The sequence below is a fragment of the Coregonus clupeaformis genome, chromosome 21 (assembly GCF_020615455.1).
Source record: "Coregonus clupeaformis isolate EN_2021a chromosome 21, ASM2061545v1, whole genome shotgun sequence".
Lineage (NCBI taxonomy): Eukaryota > Metazoa > Chordata > Actinopteri > Salmoniformes > Salmonidae > Coregonus > Coregonus clupeaformis.
The window spans coordinates 24315602-24338995 of NC_059212.1; the positions used below are offsets into that span (position 1 = coordinate 24315602).

Below are 23394 nucleotides of genomic sequence, written 5' to 3' on the forward strand. Positions count from 1 at the left end.
AAGAACCCAAGTTAGTTACCCTTAGGACTCGCAATGACTGTGGTCAAATTCTCAAAATGGCCTAGCTACATTCGTTGGCTTCTTCACGACCATAAAGATAAAATACTAATTAGGGTTGTATCAGATTGCTTTCACCTATAAAGACCTTTCTGATCAAGTCAGAGGAGAGCTGGCATGCAGCCAAAATAGACATCTCTCAGCAAGGGTCTCATTCTTCCCTTCTGTACGGTGGCTGCTCTAGTGTTTAGCTAAATTATTATGCTTATTGCACAATTAAATATTTCTAAAATGTGATTATTAATTGAATTGTTAGTAGATATCTGTAGCAGACAGAAGCAAATGAACACATTTGGCAAGAATGTCCATATGCACTTAAAAAGCCTTTATTTTCCTATTCTGGGGGTAATAACTTCACCACCATGAATCAACCAACGTCATTTAACACTCAAAATAGACATCTACATTTAACATCCAATTAAAATAACTCAACAAGAACTCCGAGTTTGGTTTCCTAGGCGAATATCATGATTCACTTTTATTAAAAGCATCATAACTACAGTTCATCATACATGATGTTCAAAAAAAACACAAAAAAGAAGAAAACATTTACAACTTATGTCTGTAAACTTCAAGGCTAGTTAGAATTGAGGTAATGCATTTCAGCTTGGTGGCTAAAAGTAACAAAAAGCCCATTCAATAGTTATAATAAAAGGTACCTGATTATTTTACTCTTACACCAGTGCATCAACAGGAATAGTGTGAGACAAATTGATTGCAGTACTTTTTCATGTCATCGTTTATATGCGATTTAGTTTCTCTTTTTCACCGACACTTGTGGTTGTGTTTTAATGGGAGAGCGATGTTTTGAGACATTCAAAAGCTGCCTTAGGTTATTGCTGTCTCCTTCCGCGTTGTGGAAGAGAGGTCTCTCCCCTGTTCGGCTTTGTCAGTGTGTCAGACTAAAAACAGTCAGGAGAGTCAGGGCCATCAGTGTGTGAGACTGGAAAACAGTTTCTATAACGATGTGTGACTTGGAAGAGTCAGACAATATGGGTGTTAGTAGTAGTAGGCAGAAAACTGGTACTGGGAAGAGTTTGACTGAGAAGGGTAATGGGGTCGTTTCATAGACTGGGAGAGGAACGGTTGGAGGGTGTGGGTAAGACCGTCCGATTGAGACGGGGAAGAGTTAGAGATTGGATTGTTAATGTGTAAGACTATAGGAAGAAACAGTCAGGTGTGTGTAGACATGTGTGTGAGATCATCAGTGTGAGAGACTGGGAACAGTCAGATTATTAGGCCATCTGATGTGAGGACTTCATCCTGCTCTTCAAGGCAGAACAGTACAACAGAAAAAAATAAAAATATTATCCTTTTCATCAGCAGCATATAGTCGCTTAATGCAGTTAAATTGTACGCCACTGGAGAGTTACGAGATGCTACTTACTGTCACAATATCAAGAGAGTAAAAAAGAAAAGAAAAAAAACAGAAAAGCAGCATAGCACTATTGGAACGATTCATTCCTATAATAATATTTCGGAGGAAATTTCCCATCTCATCTAGAATGCACTGTTCAGAGCACAAAGACCAAAAATAACACCCTTTTGACATCTGCAAACTCTAGTTCAGTTTGCTTTTTCCCTGACTACGCTATTAACGCTACAGTGAGAGCCTTTTAGTTACGTATACTCTCCCTGATTTCATTCTTACCTGTAAAAGAAACAAAGACATAAAACAAAAAAGAAAAAACTAATTTGGATCAAGTTGGTGTGTAAACGTGTCATGAGAGCACTCGGGGTGGGAGGGGCAGTAGAGGATTGGGGGGAAATGTCAAAGGCCAGTTAGTTTCCGTCACTCTTCTCCTCAGGGGCATCCTCTCCTTCCTCCTCATCCTCGGCCGCTAGGTCTTCCGGCGAGTCGGCTTCCTCAGCCAATGCAGAGGCCTCGTCTTCTAGGGCTGACGACTCGGCCGTCTTCTCCAGACTCTCTGCTGAGTCGCTGTCTTCGGCTGTCTCTGGGTCTGCGGTAGCGGCGGCAGGGCGGTCCGGGGCAAGGCCAGCCTGGCTGGGCTCCTTCTCCTGGCCCTGAGCTCCAGAAGCAGCCCCCATGGCTCCAGCCATGGCGCTCTGCAGGTCGGCCAGGGTGGTGGGGGGGAAGCCAGGCATGGTGAGACCTCCCAGGCCAGGGGGCAGGAACATGTAGGGGGAAAAGAGCCCAGGGGCCATGGTGGATAGCAGGAAGGGGTTGAAGGCCAGGGAGTTGGCCGACATGCCGGAGGCGGCCATTGCGGCGGCGGCTGCGTTCAGAGCCGCGGCGTCCCCATTAGCCTTGCTCGACTCCGCCTCCACCCCAGTTTCCTTCTCCTTGTCCTCATCCCCCTCTTCTCCACCCTCCCCTTCGTCTCTCTTCGACATCTCATCCGAATCGCCCTCGTCGTTGGTGCCATTGGAGGCTGCAGCGGGCGTGGCTGCAGCCGAGGCAGCGGCCAGGTTGTTTCCGAACAGGCCTCCCAGGCCGAACATGTTTGGCAGGCCGCCCATACCAGCCATACCAGGCAGCATGAGAGGCAGCATGGCCGAGGCGTGTTTAGCGTCAGTCCCCCCCATGCCGGGGAAGCCCATGAGCTGCAGCTGAAGACTCTGGAAGCTCTGTAGGCCCTGCAGGCTGGTGAGGTCCATGCCTCCAAACAGGCCGTTCATCAGCAAGGGGTTCAGGCCGCTGGAGGATGCAGCCTGGGCCTGAGCTGCCGCGGCAGCCACCGTCGCCTTGGCAATCTCTGATTTGGGGCGTCTCCCCCGACGACGGACGCCCTCCTCACGCACCACGGGCCCAGTCAGGAGACGGTCGAACATGGCCTCAGGGAGGAAGCCCTGTGGAATGAGGGAGGAGACCGTGGTTAGTTAGAAGTCACTCATGGCTGTCAATGACAATTTTGCGATTCGGCAACAATTTCTCCTCAAACATCAGTTTCCAACAGATAAGGTTAAAATCTAAAACAAGTGCTGATTGGAATCATTTGAGGGCTAAATGGGTGAATGACAAGAGACTCACCGATTGCTTGACAATGTCGGTCCAATCAGGAGCGATGGCAAACTCTGGGTTCTCCAGGAGCCATCTGGGCAGTTCCTTCATGGGAGGGGCCATGGCTCCACCCATCTGGAAAAAAGAGAGGAACAAAATGGTTGACAAGATAGCAATACCTTCAGTTTTGCTATGAAAGGCTAAATTAGGTGTTTGAAATAGTTGCCAAACGGTGACCAATGCATTTGTGACAAAGCTAATTTGATTTGTACTGAAATGAACCCATACCTTTCTGCCGTTTCTCCGGTTGACCACGGGAACCCGCTCTTCTCCAGTGAGAGTGTTGATGTCGATCTTGTTGGGGTTCCGGCAGCGGTGCCGCTTCTGCTTGGGTTTGGGGAACTGGGAGGAGAGAAGCAACTCCTCACTCTTCTACAGAGAGACAGACAAGGGAGAGTGGACAGGGGTTGGAATCACAACAGGGCAAGGCATGAAATTCTTGAATACTTCATTATATACTACAACCGTTATGAAATAGAATAGCTAAATGTTATATTTTGTAACCATATTTGAATCACTGAAAGGGTGGTGTAAGAGTTGATTTAGGAAAGGGAACGGGGTTGAAGGTAGGGGTTATGCTCATATTCCACATTGATGGGATAGTTTTACTGGATAGGGACATCTGATAAACAACTATACTGTATTCCATTTTGTTTAAGTACATACTGGTGTGTATGCAGTAGGCATGTCCATGGTGTATGTGGGGTGCTGTCTGAGCCAGTCCCTCAGGTCCTTGTCAGAGGGGGTACCAGCTTCCCCGTCCTCCATAGCGCTGACAGAAGGGACGCGGGCGGAGGCGCTGGGACTGGGAATGTTGTGGCGGTGGGAACGCGGGGGCATCTGCACCCCCTCCACCGATGCTTTGGTCCCCTCGGAATCCTCCTATAGTTTGATTTGTATTACATTTTATCAAAGTCCTACCAAACTTTTATTTAAATGTAGGTTAGTCTAATTGAGATATCCCCTTATCCCAGGCAGACCCGTGCTCATTTGACATTTTATTAAACTTTAACTTCACATCAGACTTTTTCCCGTTGAACCTATGCCCATCAGGTGCTTTATAACTATTTATTAAAGGTCCAGTGCAGTCAGAAACAGGATTTCCTGTGTTTTATATATATATATATATTTGTTCACATTATGGAGGTTAATACTGTGAAATTGTTGAAAATTATGATTATGCCTTTTGGTGTAAACAGCGTTTCCCAAACTCTGTCCTGGGGAACCCAAAGGGTGAACGTTTTGGTTTTTGCCCTAGAACTACACAGCTGATTCAAATAATCAAAGTTTGATGATTAGTTGAGTCAGCTGTGTAGTGGTGGGAAAAAAGTGCACCCAGGATAGAGTTTGGGAAACTCTGGCGTAAGAGCTGGTTGAGTGGAGCTGAAGGTTGGACTAAAAACATACAAAAGATAACAATTTTTAAATATACTGTATCAGTAAAATGTAAACTCAGCAAAAAAAGAAACGTCCCCTTTTCAGGACCCTGTCTTTCAAAGATAATTTGTAAAAATCCAGATAATTTCACAGATTTACAAGATTCTCTGGTCTGATGAAACCAAGATTGAAATCTTCGGCCTGAATGCCAAGCGTCACGTCTGGAGGAAACCTGGCACTATCCCTACGGTGAAGCATGGTGGTGGCAGCATCATGCTGTGGGTATGTTTTTCAGCTCAGGGACTAGGAGACTAGTCAGGATCGAGGGAAAGATTAACGGACAGAGAGATCCTTGATGAAAACCTCAGACTGGGGTGAAGGTTCACCTTCCAACAGGACAACGACCCTAAGCACACAGCCAAGACAATGCAGGAGTGGCTTCGGGACAAGTCTCAGAATGTCCTTGAGTGGCCCAGTCAGAGCTCAGAATTGAACATCTCTGGAGATACCTGAAAATAGCTGTGCAGCGATGCACCCCATCCAATTTGACAGAGCTTGTAGCGTCATACCCAAGAAGACTCGAGGCTGTAATCACTGCCAAAGGTGCTTCAACAAAGTACTGAGTAAAGGGTCTGAATACTTATGTAAATGTGACATCAGGTTTTTTTTATTTGATAAATTAGCAAAAAAAATCTAAAAACCTGTTTTTGCTTTGTCATTATGGGGTATTGTATGTAGATTGATGAGGGGAAAAAACAATTGAATCCATTTTAGAATAAGGCCGTAACGTAACAAAATGTGGAAAAAGTCAAGGAGTTTGAATACTTTCCGAATGCACTGTATGTATGTATATATACATATAAATAAAATAAAAAGAGCTGTTTAAAAATACCCGTTTTGATGGGATGGAGTTTTGACCGGTAAATTAGTTAGTAGACCAATAAGGAAGAGTTCAAAACCTTATAACAGCCAATAACAGCTAGTTTTCCCCTTCCAACTCAGAAAATTCCCAGATAGTCCGAGCAAAATTCTTGCTTAAGAAATTGCTCTTTGCCAATAAGCTATTTTTGTTTCTTTTTGACCATTTTAATTGAACACAATCACAGTACGGTACTTAATTGTTACCCAGAAACCATATGATATCGAGATAAAAACAGCTGAATTGGACCTTTAATAAATTAACAAAATATATTTCCGTAGTGACTGTTAGTGACCGTGTTCCGTACCGTGGCTCCTCTCTTGTTGTTGATGAACAGCAGCTCCAGCCCCTCCACATTTTTCCTGCGGCCTCGCCTCCTCCGGGTGGGCAGGTCAGCCTCGGCCAATGAGCCATTGGCCCTATGTCTGGAAGGCGTGGCCGCCTGCAGCAGCTCCATCTGAGCCTTGAGGGTAGCAGAAGGCACCATGCTGCTGCTGGAGTAGCCCGCCAGGGACGACGCTGACTTGTGGTGGTGGTGCATGCCCTGGAGAAGAATAACATGTCCCAATGTTTAGCAATATGGAACGTTTTCTAAAGCTAACCAGCTTCGGTTAGCTTCACATTCCAGCTCAGGCTTCATCCGTACTACGACGGTGGATATTGCTAATCTGCCTGCCGCTAACTCTAGCAGGCTTGTAACTGCGTGTGCATGTCGCACGTGGCTAGTCGAATGCTGAACTCTTCATTGAGACAATTCTGACACATCAATCCAGAGGCAAGTCAGTACTGCATTTACATTTGTGCCGAAACCAAAATGAAGGAAAAGTTATCTTGCAAAATCAGCAGGCTATGATGTCAAAGAAGCTTTTAGAAATGCAGTCTTTATTTTATTACGTATCATTAATGCAGTCTTTGCATGAGCACCTTTTTCCCCCCACTCCTATCAATAAAATAATTTTACCAAAATAACACTTATTTGTCATATAAAAGTTACTGTCCCCGTGAAGTTTTAAATGCATTTGGTCATTACTAAATAACGTGATAAATTATTTTTACAATTTTAAAATACCTAAAACAAAAAACATTTGATTAATACAATATTTAGTCAGTCGTCTTCCTCAAATGAAGGGGATGATGGCGCAATCTTTGCGAGAGGGAGGGAATCTGATTTCATTGGTCCTCAACTCACAGCTCAGACACTTCATTCAGGAAAATGGAGTTAGGCATGAATTAGTATGCCCCGGAGCAGGTTAGTTCTGAAGGATTCATTGCCATAGGAATTTACCTTGATTGAAAGGTGAGGCACATTCATATGATTGCTTATCCCGAGTTCAACTCAAGAGTTGACCAAAGTTACCTCGCTAACTCCTCAAACCTGATTCGTAGGACACCCCTCTGACCCAAAAGTGTAATTAAAAAGTGATACATAATTCTAAATTTAGAATTAATTCATAAAATTCTAAAGACCCTACCTTGGTGAGGTCCATGGCCTGGCTCTGGGACTCAGCTTGGTGAGACTCTCTGAGCTGGGCCACCATATCCATCAGGTTCCTTCGCTTGGCGGCGCGCTCCGCCTCAATCTCCACCTTCCTCCGCCTGCGACGACGCTGCTTTGGCAACGACATGCTCAGAGCATCCTCCTTTACAGAGAGAGAGGGAGGTAGGAAGGGAGGGAGAGGGAAATATAGGGTTGAGAATTATGTGATCACCAGAACAACGAAAATCAATGTGGAAAATTGGGACACTGGTTTGAAATTAAGTGATTTAAGTAAATTATGTAGTAATAAGGGAATATTCATTTTTCAGACCTCATCCTATATATCAGTATGAATACACTTAAATCACTTTATTTTCCCAAGACAAATCATCTGAGATGCATGCCATGTTAACCATTATACAAACTATTTTTTTACTACTTACGTTAACCTGTGGCGAGAGAGTGAGGTCCTCGCTGCCGCTGAAGCTCGCCTGAGCAGCCGCCACCATCGACAGCTCGGCCAGGCCCCGCCTCTGCAGGGGGCTTTCGGACGCCGTGGGGCCAGGGTATCCAGGCAACAGGCCCGGGATGTCGAAGAACTGGCGGCGGTTGGCGGGCCACTTGCCCTTGATGACCGCCTCACAGATGTTGTCCATGCGATTGATCATCACGCGATCCTGGAAGGTCAAAATGGCGCACAGAGGAATGGGTTAATACAACTAGAGAAGTACTTTGATGATGGAGTGAGGTCCGACTAGAAAACAGGGCTTTTTGCTCCAGTTTTTCTCAATTTTCTTTCTTTACGTAAACTGATTTCTGTGTTTTATATATACACTGCTCAAAAAAATAAAGGGAACACTAAAATAACACATCCTAAATCTGAATGAATGAAATAATCTTATTAAATACTTTTTTCTTTACATAGTTGAATGTGCTGACAACAAAATCACACAAAAATTATCAATGGAAATCAAATGTATCAACCCATGGAGGTCTGGATTTGGAGTCACCCTCAAAATGAAAGTGGAAAACCACACTACAGGCTGATCCAACTTTGATGTAATGTCCTTAAAACAAGCCAAAATGAGGCTCAGTAGTGTGTGTGGCCTCCACGTGCCTGTATGACCTCCCTACAACGCCTGGGCATGCTCCTGATGAGGTGGCGGATGGTCTCCTGAGGGATCTCCTCCCAGACCTGGACTAAAGCATGGTGCAACGTGGCGTTGGTGGATGGAGCGAGACATGATGTCCCAGATGTGCTCAATTGGATTCAGGTCTGGGGAACGGGCGGGCCAGTCCAAAGCATCAATGCCTTCCTCTTGCAGGAACTGCTGACACACTCCAGGCACATGAGGTCTAGCATTGTCTTGCATTAGGAGGAACCCAGGGCCAACCGCACCAGCATATGGTCTCACAAGGGGTCTGAGGATCTCATCTCGGTACCTAAGGGCTGTAAGCACAACCCCCACCTGTGGACGTCGGCCCTCAACACCCTCATGGAGTCTGTTTCTGACCGTTTGAGCAGACACATGCACATTTGTGGCCTGCTGGAGGTCATTTTGCAGGGCTCTGGCAGTGCTCCTCCTGCTCCTCCTTGCACAAAGGCGGAGGTAGCAGTCCTGCTGCTGGGTTGTTGCCCTCCTACGGCCTCCTCCACGTCTCCTGATGTACTGGCCTGTCTCCTGGTAGCGCTTCCATTCTCTGGACACTACGCTGACAGACACAGCAAACCTTCTTGCCACAGCTCGCATTGATGTGCCATCCTGGATGAGCTGCACTACCTGAGCCACTTGTGTGGGTTGTAGACTCAGTCTCATGCTACCACTAGAGTGAAAGCACCGCCAGCATTCAAAAGTGACCAAAACATCAGTCAGGAAGCATAGGAACTGAGAAGTGGTCTGTGGTAACCGGTCCTTTATTGGGTGGTGTCTTGCTAATTGCCTATAATTTCCACCTGTAGTCTATTCCATTTGCACAACAGCATGTGAAATGTATTGTCAATCAGTGTTGCTTCCTAAGTGGACAGTTTGATTTCACAGAAGTGTGATTGACTTGGAGTTACATTGTGTTAAGTGTTCCCTTTATTTTTTTGAGCAGTGTGTGTGTATATATATATATATATATATAAATAAATAAAAAATACTGAACCTAACACTGTTCAAGTACCTTTTGTATATAGTGTGCCTCTAGGGTCCAATGTAAATATAAAAACGCAACATGTAACAATTTCAACGATTTTACTGAGATACAGTTCATAAAAGTACATTGAAATAATTTCATTAGGCCCTAATCTATGGATTTCACATGACTGGGAATACAGATATGCATCTGTCTGTCACAGATACCTTAAAAGGTAGGGGCGTGGATCAGAAAACCAGTCAATATCTGGTTGAATATTTTACTGGTATTTCACAAATGTTCCATCCCATGAATAAAATCACTTTTCTCCCAGGTAACCCGGTATTTCCCGCCAAAACCAGAAGGCTACTGCACATTACGCACGACAGAAAAACATAAAAGCCCATAGCTGTAGCTAGCTATATGCTCTCTTGGGTAAATAAATGAGACTAGCTCCAGTAGGCTAATCGTGTGAACTGTATTACTGTATTGTATTATACTGTATAATATGGACTTGAATTACGCACATTGTTCAAACCATGATAAAGCAGAAGAGAACATGAGATTCTGATGCAGCACATGCCTACAAAGTTACAAGTATAGGCTAGCGAATTTGATTTACATATAATAGGACCTATTTGTATAATTAGTAGGCTGACGCATATATACCTTTCATAATATTTATCCTAATGTTATTAGCCTACCTCCTCTCTCTCTCTCTAGTGTTACTTCATTCCTTCCCCGCTTTCAACAGTTCTAAGAAATACTTTGTTGTCCTTATCTTTATCACTCTAATGTCATCCTTGAATAATATTGGACTAGATGCAGAACGCTTTGAATTCTCTTCATGAAGATTGAACGTTATGGGTCTGAATAAATAACTGCTATAGCCTACCGCCATCGCGCATTCGCTCTTCTTTCAAACTACCCGTGAGTTCTATTGGCCGCTGTATTTAACGTTCAGCAAAAAAGAGCTTGCGTTCCTCTTCGAATAGTCTATTGGTATAAGAAATGCTAAAAAAAAATAATGTCAAGCAAGCTATTCTAGTTCAGCTTTTCCTGTTGCGCAAGAGACTGAGGCTATAAATTAGAAGCTTATTACGCATAACCATAATTAATTACCTAAATATACGGCTAATACTACATTGAATTTATTACCTGAATTCTTATAATAGTTAATTTTTTACTTTTGTTTATTTAGTAAATATTTAATTAACTCTTTACTTAAAACTGCATTGTTGGTTAAGGGCTTGTAAGTAAGCTTTTCACTGTTATATTCGGGGCATGTGACAAATACAATTTGATTTGAAAGAGGTAGGCTAGGACATCTAGATTGATATATAGCCCTATATATAGAACAGGATTTTCTATTTGGAGTTGATGGAGAGAGAGAGAGAGACTGCAGTAGATTTAAATCAATGATATTCGAGTGATAGGCTGTTTTAAAACTCTGCAGCTGCAATTAAAAAAATTATAATCTTTCCAATTAAAAAACAAGGTGACCCCGAAAACCAGATGGAGACGGGTAAATTAGATGCGCATTACTGTAGCATAGACTGGCAACAGCTATGGTGGACATTCCTGCAGTCAGCATGCCAATTGCACGCTCCCTCAAAACATGAGACATCTGTGTCATTGTGTTGTGTGACAAAACTGCACATTTTAGAGTGGCCTTTTATTGTCCCCAGCACAAGGTGCACCTGTGTAATGATCATGCTGTTTAAAATCAGCTTCTTGATATGGATGGATTATCTTGCCAAAGGAGAAATGATCACTAACAGGGATGTAAATCAATTTGTGCACAACATTTAAGATAAGCTTTTTGTGTGTATGGAACATTTCTGGGATCTTTTATTTCAGCTCATGAAACATGGGACCAACACTTTACATGTTGCATTTATTTTTTTGTTCAGTATATATTTCACCACTACATGAATGAATATGAGTATGTATACTGTGGGGAGAACAAGTATTTGATACACTGACAATTTTGCAGGTTTTCCTACTTACAAAGCATGTAAAGGTCTGTAATTTTTATCATAGGTACACTTCAACTGTGAGAGACAGAATGTAAAACAAAAATCCAGAAAATCACATTGTATGATTTTTAAGTAATTAATTTGCGTTTTATTGCATGACATAAGTATTTGATCACCTACCAACCAGTAAGAATTCCGGCTCTCACAGACCTGTTAGTCTTTCTTTAAGAAGCCCTCCTGTTCTCCACTCATTACCAGAATTAACTGCACCTGTTTGAACTCGTTACCTGTATAAAAACACCTGTCCACACACTCAATCAAACAGACTCCAACCTCTCCACAATGGCCAAGACCAGAGAGCTGTGTAAGGACATCAGGGATAAAATTGTAGACCTGCACAAGGCTGGGATGGGCTACAGGACAATAGGCAAGCAGCTTGGTGAGAAGGCAACAACTGTTGGCGCAATTATTAGAAAATGGAAGAAGTACAAGATGACAGTCAATCACCCTCGGTCTGTGGTTCCATGCAAGATCTCACCTCGTGGGGCATCAATGATCATGAGGAAGGTGAGGGATCAGCCCAGAACTACACGGCAGGACCTGGTCAATGACCTGAAGAGAGCTGGGACCACAGTCTCAAAGAAAACCATTAGTAACACACTACGCCGTCATGGATTAAAATCCTGCAGCACACGCAAGGTCCCCCCCTGCTCAAGCCAGCGCATGCCCAGGCCCGTCTGAAGTTTGCCAATGACCATCTGGATGATCCAGAGGAGGAATGGGAGAAGGTCATGTGGTCTGATGAGACAAAAATATAGCTTTTTGGTCTAAACTCCACTCGCCGTGTTTGGAGGAAGAAGAAGGATGAGTACAACCCCAAGAACACCATCCCAACCATGAAGCATGGAGGTGGAAACATCATTCTTTGGGGATGCTTTTCTGCAAAGGGGACAGGACGACTGCACCGTATTGAGGGGAGGATGGATGGGGCCATGTATCGCGAGATCTTGGCCAACAACCTCCTTCCCTCAGTAAGAGCATTGAAGATGGGTCGTGGCTGGGTCTTCCAGCATGACAACAACTCGAAACACACAGCCAGGGCAACTAAGGAGTGGCTCCGTAGAAGCATCTCAAGGTCCTGGAGTGGCCTAGCCAGTCTCCAGACCTGAACCCAATAGGAAATCTTTGGAGGGAGCTGAAAGTCCGTATTGCCCAGCGACAGCCCCGAAACCTGATGGATCTGGAGAAGGTCTGTATGGAGGAGTGGGCCAAAATCCCTGCTGCAGTGTGTGCAAACCTGGTCAAGACCTACAGGAAACTTATGATCTCTGTAATTGCAAACAAAGGTTTCTGTACCAAATATTAAGTTCTGCTTTTCTGATGTATCAAATACTTATGTCATGCAATAAAATGCAAATTAAGTACTTAAAAATCATACAATGTGATTTTCTGGATTTTTGTTTTAGATTACGTCTCTCACAGTTGAAGTGTACATATGATAAAAATTACAGACCTCTACATGCTTTGTAAGTAGGAAAACCTGCAAAATCTGCAGTGTATCAAATACTTGTTCTCCCCACTGTATGTGAATGAATGTACATCTTTCTTCTACAAACCTTTGGCCAGAAGGAGAAGGAGAAGGTTCTCTGGATGGCTGAGGGTTCTCCATCCTCGGGGCAGAACCCATCGCGGGTCTCGTCTCTGGCCGTGGTGCTCAGTGAGGCATTGCTCTCCTCGTCAAAGTTCTTCTGCTCGGAGGTGGCACCCGCTGAAAAATGACACAACAGCGCTTTGTCAATAGCAGCCACAAGAGCATCTACAAATGGCTTCATGTAGTGCTTTCTCAAAATTAGCAACAGCAGAATACTAGAAGGGTCATACAGTGAGTCTTCAATTCAACCATAAGCAGCAAGCTTAAATAGACTATACACAGATATATAGTCGTTTCTAAATGCCAGCTAAAGCAGACCAACTACACACAGCCACTTACTGTGTTGTGGCTGGCTTCAACATAAAGGAGTAGTCATGAGTCATGCACTTGCATGGCCCAACTGTCTATTGTAGACTTCTACACAAACTCACTGTTGATGGTTTGCATGAATTCACACCCTAAAATTAAAATGTTCCTTGTGAAAATGTATTTCAGCAAAGGAGTTGAGAGTAGGATATACCGTCAGCTTGAGAGGACTTCTCAGACTTGTCGTCTTCCTCCATCTTCTCCTCATCCTCCTCTTCGGGCCCTTTCTCAGCCACTGGTTTGGGAGATTTGGGAGACTTGGCTGGGCTCCCTTCTTTCTGCTTTCCCGCCATCTCTTCCTTCTTGGTTTCCTGGTCTTCCGATGCTTTGGAAGACTCCGGTTTCTCCTGGAATTCCGGCTTCTTGTCCTGGTCCCTGATGTCCTCATTGGGAGTGTCTTCTTTCTCTGGTTCGGCGTCCTTGGAAGTCTCTCCGTCAGCATCGCCGTTGACCTCCATTTTCTCCTCTTTCGGTTCTTTGTCTTCCTCGTCTTTTAGGTCCTCTCCCTTCTCTTCCTCCTCCTTCTCTTTCTCGTCCTTCAACTCCTTCTTGGGAGACGCAGCCTTCACTTCCTTCTCCGTCTCCTCTCCCTCCATCTCTTCGTCCTTGTCTGGTTTCTCGGTTTCAGTACACGGAAGGTCGTTGTCACCTTCCTCTTTCACCTCCTTCCCTTCTACCTCCTCTTGCTCCTCTTTGACATGGGAGGGTTTCTCAGCAGCAGCAGCAGCTGTGGCCTGTTCAGAGGCAGTAGAGGGAGCTACATCGCGGGGCGGCTGAGGCACCCCAGCCGATCCCCCCTTGGTAAACTTCCTGTGGGCCTCAAGGAAGCCCAAGGCTGGGTCGTTGAGGATGTGGTAGTCAGTGCGGCTCACGCCGTGCTTGGAGGCGCCCAGGAGGAGGTCGCGGTCATGCCTGCTGCAGTCCCACCACTCCGGCAGGTCAGAGCTGGGCTGGCAGAGGCGCAGGCGCTCGCCCAGCAGGGGGTGGGGCAGCACCTGCTCGCGGATGCGGCGCAGCAGCTCGATGCGGTAAAGGGTGCGTGAGGCGCGCTCCTCCGTGATGGGGTCGATGATCAGGGTGGGGTCTGGAAGCTCTGCCAGACAGAGAGAGGGGGAGGGAGCGAGGAAGAGGGGTGGGGGTAGGTAGGGAGGAAGGAAGGAAGGAAGAGATGAGTGAAGGGAAGAAAGCAGGGGGGAAAAACAGGGGGGTGAGGAGAGAAGAAAAGAGTTGTTGTTAATCTAGTCAGTCTGTCCAGGGAATGATCCTTTGCTTTAGCTTAAGTAAATTTAGGTATGGCTGAAGTTGTGATCAATAGCGTTCTGTTATTAAATATGTGAGGGCCTTTACCTGTGTCGGTCTTGACCTGCATGCGACACACCCGTTTGCACATGGCCACGAAGGAGAAGTAATATTTCTCCAGGCTCTCGTCAGTCTTCTTGTCCAGCCGGGCAAAGGCCCTGAACTGGGTCCAGTCAAAGCGCTGGCGGGCCGTGTCATAGATAACGCCAAACGTGGACACCACACGGTAAAAATCAGCTTCCTCACGCCTGGTCCACCTGACGACGAGACACAGAAGGGTTAATCCAACAACCAATGGGACGGAAAGCAATGTATGAGTAGTGTATTGATAAGGAGACTGGATCATTATGGGTACTGTAGTACATACATCATGTTACAAGTAGGGCTTCTCAAACAAACACCAAACAATCATACAGGAAGTTGAAAGAACTACAAGAAGCTCGACTGTACCGCCTTCTATACAGCCGGCTAACAAATTGGACTGTTTATTATATACAAGTGATCATATAAACTGTTCACATTGTTTATCGTGTATAACATATCCTAAGTAATCTAGATGGAAGTGTGCCTAGAAAACATCTAATAAACTCAACCAATCAAATCAAACTATTCAATGTTTCGATACCTCTGACGCCTCTCTTTGAAGAAGGCCCCTCCTTCCGCCAGGAGAGCCGTCGCCTCGGGAATGAACGCTTTGCCCGTGGCCATATAAGGACTCCCCTCTGCCATGAAGGCTCCGCCCTCCTGCACGTAGGCCCCTCGTCCATCTGTGACCATGGAGAGGAGCTGTTCTCGGGGCCGCCGGCGGCGGCGTCCGTCGGGCCGGGCCATGGCCTCCTGGCGAAGCTGCTCTCGTTTGTGCGTGCGCTGGTAGGCAGTGATGAGGCGGCGGAGTCTTGCGGTGAGGGCTGAGGCTGCCGGCCAGTACAGACGACCAGCCCCTCTGCTGCCTGCTCCATTTTCACCTAGTTTAGCTGTGAGGGGGAGGAGAAAAGGGTGGAATATTAGGACTAGGACAAATAAATGTGTCTGCATACTGTTGACATGGTTCTGAAAAGCAACTCTGGTTTCTTTTGGCGCGTACATTGGTGGTTTGATATAAAAATACAAATTTGTAACTATTGATTGATGGATGGTGAATCCTCTTCAGACTGATATCAGATTGCTAGTAAATAATACATTGTCTACCTTTTTATTGAATTTATCCCAAAATGGTGGTCAATATAGATCTGAGAGCAGAGATGGCCGCTCCACTTACATTCACCACTCTCAACGTCCATAGCTTCCTCTTTGTCATCAAGGGGAGAGTTAGTGAAGTCATCCATCTCATCTTTAAAGGGCATACGGAGAGGCTTGTACTCTGGGTCCTCATCCTCTCTGTACACACAAATAACCAGGGATGGAGAGAGAGAAAAGAAAGATGAGTTTTAAACTTAAAAACAACAGAATCAAACAAAGGAGCGAGGGAAGAAAAGAGGGAGACAGCCAGGAAGAGAAAGGAAGAGAAGATTGAGGGAAATTGGAGGTCAGGAATAAATACACACACAAAACAAAAAAGAGGTGGAGGGAGGGAGGGAAAGGAAGATCGAATGGAGAGAGGGAGACCGAGACAGGAGGTCAAAAAACAACCAAAACAGAGGGAGAGACAGGAAGAGAAGATGAGAGATGGAGGGAGACGGGGACAGGAGGTTGAGAAGAAAAAGAGGAGGAAGAGGGGAAAAAGAGGTGGTGAATTTTGGCTGAGTGTCTTACCCCTCCGGACCATCTGCCATCATGTCCGCCCCCCTCTGCTCTGCAGCGATGGCCTTGGCGTCAGGCATGCCCACCCGCTCCAAGAAACACAGAGCAGGGTCGGCGCGCACCGAGTTATACTTCTCATAGCCTGGGATGGAGAGATATATGGAGAGAGAGAGTGATTGAGAAAGAGAAAGAAGAGGAGAGTGGGTGAGACAGTGGTAGTGTTACAGAGTTCTACTTTTCACATCTGGTGAAGAGGATAAGGAGAGAGGGAGTGGGTGAGAGATGATTGAATTATGACTGGGAAACCACACACACACAGGAACTAGGCCTAGAACTAGGCTGAGTTTGACTTTGACAATTTACAGTGAAAATATGTAGGCTACATACACCTAGGCATCAATCATGAAAGACGCAACAAAATACAAAAGCCAAATGGAGTTCAAACTAAACCATCATGAAGTTCAGAATCAGAACCACATCGTAAAAACCAACTGCCGTCCGTATAAATAGAAGAGAAAGAGAAAAACAGAAGGCTAGACCCCAGGGTCCAGATGCAGACAGAGGGCAGTGCCTGTTGGAGCGTGTGTCTGACTGGGTGTGTCTGTGTGTGTGTGTCAATGTGTGTAAGAAAAGATGTGTGTATGTGCCTAAGTCTGTATGTGTGTATTTGCCCAAGAGAGAGAGTGTGTGTGTGTAGCAGAGAGAAAAGTGCCCGTTGGAGCTTTCCAAGCAGAACAGATTAGAGCCTGCAGATCCCACTGAGCACGGCGGGTGGGAGGAGGGGGAGACAGAGGGGGGAGACAGAGGCACAGGCTGGAGCCCCCTCAACCATGCCAGTGAGCGGACCAGACTATCCCCAACCCCCTCCTCCACTCCTCTCGGTCCGTCCCCCCCTCCCCAAAGCCCCCACCAGAACATCACATTTCAATTAGGATTTATGCGGTGACACATTGTTCCTAACCGCTGCTGCGCCCCGAGCCAAGCGCTAATCATGAGGGGGTTTCTAGGCCATCACTCTTCCCTCTCACAGCCCTGGAGAGTTGTGTGTGTGTGTGTGTACAGTGTGTGTGAGTGAGTTTGGCAGTGTCTGTACGGCGTGTACGGTGTGTGTACCAGACACGTGAGGGTTCGGTGTTTGTGTGTGTGTGCATGCGGGTATGTGTGTGAGGCAGAGAGCAGCTTCCTCCCCCGGCCTCCCAAGTGAATGAGGATTATGATTAACTATATGCTAGCTCTATTATACCCATGTGTGTTTGTGTGTGTGTGTGTGTGTGTGTGTGTGTGTGTGTGTGTGTGTGTGTGTACGCATCAGGGCTGAGACACAGCTCGGATCCATAATTGAATCAGAGAGGGTGGCAATTACGGAGAATAATGACAATTATCCCAAATTAATATTAATGTTTATCAATACAATTGACACTTAAATCGTTACAATTCTGGCTTGTAATCTTGTTTCGCACTGTAATACAATTAAAATGCTTAAATCTAAACCAGCTAGCCCATAGCTAGAAGAGAAAAAACCTTGATAAGTGCATCAACCAATTGTGGTTGATAGAACGCTGGATAACCAGGGACTAGATGGAAGCTGCAACAGGTCTGTACGCACGCACGCACACACACACACCTCCACGGCCTCTCTTCTCGGGCTGCTGGACACAGCCATCAATCAATCTCCTGACGTCTCACTGAGCCAGCTGTGCGCCGCGGTCGCTATGGGAACACCAATCAAGCCGAAGCAGCCAGAACTCAGGCGGTGTGCATTTGTGTGTGAACCGGAGGGGTGGGGCTTACCGTGTTTGAAGACGCCGATGAGCAGCGATTTGTCAGACTCGCTGTCCCACCAATCGGCAGGGACCTCGGCGTGGAAAGGCTGAGGGATCCAGATATCCATTTCACTGTCGGCCCAGACCAAGGAGAGAGGGAGAGAGAAAGTCAGAGCAAGAGAGAAGGAAAGAGTAAGAAAGAGAGGCGGAGGGGAAAACTGATTAAAAGGGTCTAAATCGGTGCGTGTCCATAATAGGCCCCATCTCCAGGCATCTGGGAGGAAATATGGTCATTAGCCACCATGCTGGAACATCTCGACAGCGGGCCAAATGGCACCCTATTTTCCTACATGGTGCACTACTTTTGACAAGAGCCAAAAGTAGTGCACTATATAGGAAATAGGGTGCCGTTTGGGAAGTAGCCCTCATCAGGAAGGAGAACTAGGCAGAACAGGCCTAACCTTATCACCACTACACCAAGCCTGCCCTGATGCCTGCAATGCTATCACCACTAGCAGACTGCCTGGCCTAATCCAATACAGACACACAGGCAGGCTGCACTTACACACAGGCACACACTAACTGGCACATATATGCGCGCACACACAATAATGGCATTGTAACTATTCAGCGAAGAGCCTCAGACGCAATCGACATGGTGTGCACGTTTCTGCATTATATATGCATGCACATCTGGGTGAGGGGTGAAACGAGGGGAGGGAGAGGGGGACGGGAGAGGGAAGAGGTAGTGTGAAGATAAAGCAGGCAGGGGCTTGGGAGTGTTGGAGGGAGAGATAAAGGGATGGAGGGAGGAGATGCCAACCTTGAGTCAGTTCCCTCTAGGATCCGGTCGGCTTGGTCACCGACGACTTCCTGTCGCAGATAGTAGAGCATTCGGACCCTCAGGAGAACTCTGTGTGGAGGGGAGGACAGAGAGAGGCAGAAATAGGAAAGAAAATTTAACAGAGGGGGAGGGTAAAAAAATGAAAGAAAGAGTGTTTGCAACTCGGGTCCCGTGCCCCAGCAGCAGTAGCTGGCTAGAGTGGCTAGCTGCGGCAGTGGATCTTTGGCACTGGCCGTTGCCCATCCATCACGCTGCCAGGCCTGATTAGCCACGCCGCGCGCCAGCCCCTGCGCCTGACAGATGGCACCACATAATCGCCCCTGTGTGTGCCGCCTTTCACCCGCTTCCAACAGGTCTGCCTGGCACCTGGCCTGGCGCGGCGCCAGCCTCAGCCCACAAAACCCGGCCGCCACAAAATCTCCCCGACAACAACAGAGTAGAAAGAAGAGTTGTGGCCAAGGAAGGAGGAGGAGGGAAAGTAAATAGGACACTGGCTAGAACTAAACAAAAGGAGTGAAGTGTGTGTGTGTGTGTGTGTGTGTGTGGCTAGCTGGAGCAATGGAACTCATGTGAGATAGGATTACTGGGAACTGCATTGTGTGTTTGATTTTATTGAATTATAAAGAAACCAACTACCAACAGAGTTGGCCTGCTTATCTGTGGACACTATGGTGGTGTGTGAGTAGGGGTTGTGTTTGAGTTAAGGGTTAAAGGTCAGAGGTTAGGGTTGACCAGTGTTGTGTTCGAGACCACCTAAGCGAGACCGATTCAAGACCAAGACCGGAGGGGGACGAGGGGTGCGAGACAGAGTCAAGACCAAGACCGGAGGGGGACGAGGGGTGCGAGACAGAGTCAGGACCAAGACCGGAGGGGGACGAGGGGTGCGAGACAGAGTCAGGACCAAGACCGGAGGGGGACGAGGGGTGCGAGACAGAGTCAAGACCAAGACCGGAGGGGGACGAGGGGTGCGAGACAGAGTCAAGACCAGAAAAATGTGAGTCCAATTCAGGTCAACGATTGTAAAATTGTTCAAAATGTCAAGTATTTCTGTGTTCATATTTCAGAAGAACATATGGATTCTTTAGACATTCAGAATGGTGAAAAAAATGCATGCCGAGGGCAAATAGAGCCACTCTACAAGTTGTTACTAACCCAAACACAGTGGGGAACAATGAGGGCCTTCTACAATGTCAGAGAAGGGCTAAGGATTTATAAAATAATAATAATATTATTTTCACTGATGTTCTGATTGAATCTCTTCAGTTTTTGTTGGAAATGTAAAGGGTTAACACCGAAGAGGAAAAAAAGATCCAATCAGGATTTTTCTTTGGTGGTCTTTGGGGAGATAAATCTAGCTAGCTAAATTGTATTAGGGAAGCATTTTGGAGTGACAGTGGACATTCAACCAATCACATTTGGACTTTTAATGGGTTGGACTGTTTTAAACAAAAACGTATGGAAACTTCTTCCTTCAAAGGCCAACAGGTCACTGCACAATAGCGAGCAGTAGTTTTCCCACAGTCTAGCTAGCTAGCTTTTGTTGTAGGCTAGTTTGCAGCGGCTGCAGCAGGTGTTATCGAAGAGGATGTTGTTGCTAATTTGTTGGTGAGTGGAACTGTGTTTTTTTATTGCAGTTCTCTTGCTGTTAGCTAAATCTTAGAAAATAACTGTTGCATTTAAACTTTAGATCACTGGTTACTTGGTGTGCTGAATGTGAAAAAGATGTTTGCAATGGGAAGTAATAGTTGTACATTTCGATTGGGAAATACTTAGCCTAATGGTTGTGTTTTTGTATTCTTAGGATTGGGACCTACTGGCTTATTATGTCTGAGAGAATGGGCTGCTTATCCTTTAACATCATGCTGTGTGTGACTGCTGTCTTTCCATCGACCCTATGTGTTTTACAAAAAGTGCGCTCTCCTACATATTACGGCACTGTCCTTTCAGCATCACGAACCTGTCACACTCACATCCTTTGACGTGTCACTGTTCTTGCTTTTGGTGATGGTGTGATCGTGATGGCGTTAGGCTACCATAGGTTGTGCAAGCAGTGTGGTTGTGGTTGTTGGTAGCATTGTCCGTGTGGGTGCTATCTCTTATGTGAGTGGCAGCCCGGAGCTCGGCTCAGCCCTGTTTTATTCAGTTGGGCGCATTAAGTGACGCTATGTTTGTTATTTTTCTTGATTTTTGAGTTTGGTACAACATGTTGGAAGACCCCCCCCCCCTCCCCCAAGGCCTAGGTCCAATAACCACGGTTCGCCACTGCGCAAACATGTATATAATAAATATAAAGACTGTTACAATTCCCCCCGGTCTCCCCTTACCAATAGTGAGCGCGCAACTTTCAAACAATTCCCCCCCACTCTTCCCTAGCAGCGAATCAAGGAAATTCTGATGAGCAAAACAAAGTTTGAGGATATTTTTCAACGAAAGTAATGAACAGTAATGTTACGAGTCAAGTAGGAGGCCCAGGTTTCAATAGGTGATAAGATATTGTTTCATGAATGGAGTGTATATATTTGGCCTGGCAAAGCAGTTTTATGCGCTGACTGAATGGAAGCTGCTAATTACTGTGAGTTTCTTACTCCACTGGTCTCGGGAAGAAATTACGAGTCCTCACTGTCCGAGACCGAGTCAAGACAGAGTTAAAATGTATCCGACAAAACCGAGACACTAAAAACAGGTGGTCTCGAGACCGGACTCGAGCGCTACAACACTGGGTTTGATCAATGGCTCATTTGTTATTGTGGTGTTTGAAGAACGACAGTGTTGAGGTTAGAGTTCAGGATTTGGGGTGACTTACTTGTTACAGTGGTGTTTGAGGTGTCTCTTGTAGCTGTCCTCCTGCAGTAACAGGTCAGGGTTACAGCTGGCCAGCCACTCTGCCCTAGGGAGCTGGGGAGGGGCAGGCGGGGCTGGTTTCCCCTTCTTCCCCTTACGACCCCGTGGTACTGGAGTAGACAGACCTGCAGGAGACATTACAATTTAGAGTCATAGGTTCATTATTTCTCATTGAGATCCCTTTATAAGAGAGACCTGGTTTGGACAAGTCTAGCACCAGCAAGGATTTGATTCATTATTACAATTATTTATTTGAAATCTGCAAACTATAATTGATAACATTAAAAACATTTAAATAGCAAGGAATTGGGCCAACTCCATGGTTCTTGTAGCCAATCAGACTCCACAGTTTGCTTAGGTGTGAAACCAATGAGGATCAAGGTCAAATAAGTAATGTAAAGTCAGACAACCAGTTTGAGCCGGTTCTAGTCCAGGGCAAAAGCAGACAGAGCATAAGGTTAAAGCAAGGTCAGGAGTTGTTGTGGGGGGTTGAGTGAGCGAGTGAGGGATGTTAGTGGTAGGACTGTGAAAATCCTATGGAATTCAATGTATGTTTATTCACTCTACACCTACTGGGGGCTATTGGGGAGGCCTAAAAGAGCAGTTGGTGAGGTTGTTACTGTGAGATTAAGTGGAAAGGTGGGTGTGGTGTGTTGGTTATGTTTTGGTTAAGCTATGGTAATGATGCAGGAAGAGTGCGTAGGGATACGTACCGGAGTGGTTGGTGAGCGTGCGGCTCTGTCCATCCTCGGTGGGCGTGATGAGGTCCCAGATGAAGCTCTTGATGTTCTCGTCGCCACGGTAGTGCAGCAGGCAGTAGGCCAGCAGGGCACGGCAGATGGTCTCCACGTCTTGCTCCCGCAGGGGCCGCTTGAAACGCCCGTGGGACAGGATGTCTCCCCAGCGACCCCACCTAGAAGGGAGGGAACAGAGGAGAGAGAGAGAGAGAGGAGAGAGGGGGGGGAAAGGAGAGGGAGATGAAGAGACAGTCACAGAGAGGAGGAAAGAAAAAGGGCGGGGAGAGAGAGGGATAGAAAGAAGTGATAACGGAGAGGGGGGAAAAGGGAAAACAAGATGAAGGGAAACGATAAGAAAAGAGGAATGAGGAAAAGAAGAGTCAAGGAAAGAAACGAGGAGAAGAGAAAGAGAGGGGGAGGAGAAGTATTTAGTTAAGTGTCTCAAGTATTATCATTTATCCTGAGGATTCACATTTACAGTCTGGAGCTGGAAGGTTTTATATTTCCATGTTCCTCCCCACCCAAACTACTACAGTAACTGAAGAGATGAGGGGGAGGGGTGGGTATGAATGGGGCGATGTTGTTATGTCTGGCTCTCTGCCTTTCAACCATGGTCCAATGTCACACCGCGATCTGATTCTGTGACCCCGTTCGTTCATGACCGCACACGCAACCGACAGCACATCTCACTACCGTGGGTGACCCAGAGTAGATTTCTATTTGTGACAACCGAGCGAAGACTCTTGTCTCTCCCTAAACGTTTCTATGCGGCGGTGAGATAACCCTAGTTGGCATGCCGCCCACTGACACCCAGACGCTAGGAGTGTGTTTGTGGGTCGAGGGAGGCTGGTCTATGGAGGGAGATACAGCGAGGGAGGGAGTCAATGGCAGCAGCGTCAGTTGAAAGGAGTCCTCTCAGACATGATGGCTCTAATTTGCCCTACAGCCCCGGGGTCTAGACAGTACAATTGAGTCGGTCGCATTTGAAAAACAAACCCCACTGCTGGTCAGAGGTGTTGGGTGCATGCAGCCAGCAGTGATCTCTCGCTGAAGAGGGCAGCCAGGCACGGTGACTAATGAGTGTGTGTTTATATGTAAGTGCTGGGACATTGTGTGTGATGTATGTGCTGGTTGGTTGGTTCACTGTGTGGTTGTGTGTTGGGTCATTATAGGAGTGCAAGCAAGATCGATCTCGGCTCGTGTG

General features: G+C 46.3%; 1 protein-coding gene across 1 annotated transcript in view; it reads right to left on the bottom strand.

The window, feature by feature from the left end:
* Window positions 1–367: 367 nt before the first annotated feature.
* LOC121535131 (chromodomain-helicase-DNA-binding protein 7) overlaps window positions 368–23394 on the bottom strand; it is an 83725-nt gene continuing 60698 nt past the window's right edge. Inside the window, exons 22-38 of the mRNA XM_045206263.1 lie at window positions 22167–22366; window positions 21416–21578; window positions 18592–18681; window positions 17797–17900; window positions 16018–16147; window positions 15524–15642; window positions 14891–15239; window positions 14314–14522; window positions 13121–14059; window positions 12566–12717; window positions 7296–7529; window positions 6848–7015; window positions 5683–5919; window positions 3746–3961; window positions 3308–3451; window positions 3050–3154; window positions 368–2868 (exon numbers count right to left, since the gene is read on the bottom strand). Of these exons, the coding sequence (XP_045062198.1) occupies window positions 1840–2868; window positions 3050–3154; window positions 3308–3451; window positions 3746–3961; window positions 5683–5919; window positions 6848–7015; window positions 7296–7529; window positions 12566–12717; window positions 13121–14059; window positions 14314–14522; window positions 14891–15239; window positions 15524–15642; window positions 16018–16147; window positions 17797–17900; window positions 18592–18681; window positions 21416–21578; window positions 22167–22366 (4588 nt within the window). The 3' untranslated portion in view covers window positions 368–1839. The remainder of the gene's footprint in view (window positions 2869–3049; window positions 3155–3307; window positions 3452–3745; window positions 3962–5682; window positions 5920–6847; window positions 7016–7295; window positions 7530–12565; window positions 12718–13120; window positions 14060–14313; window positions 14523–14890; window positions 15240–15523; window positions 15643–16017; window positions 16148–17796; window positions 17901–18591; window positions 18682–21415; window positions 21579–22166; window positions 22367–23394) is intronic.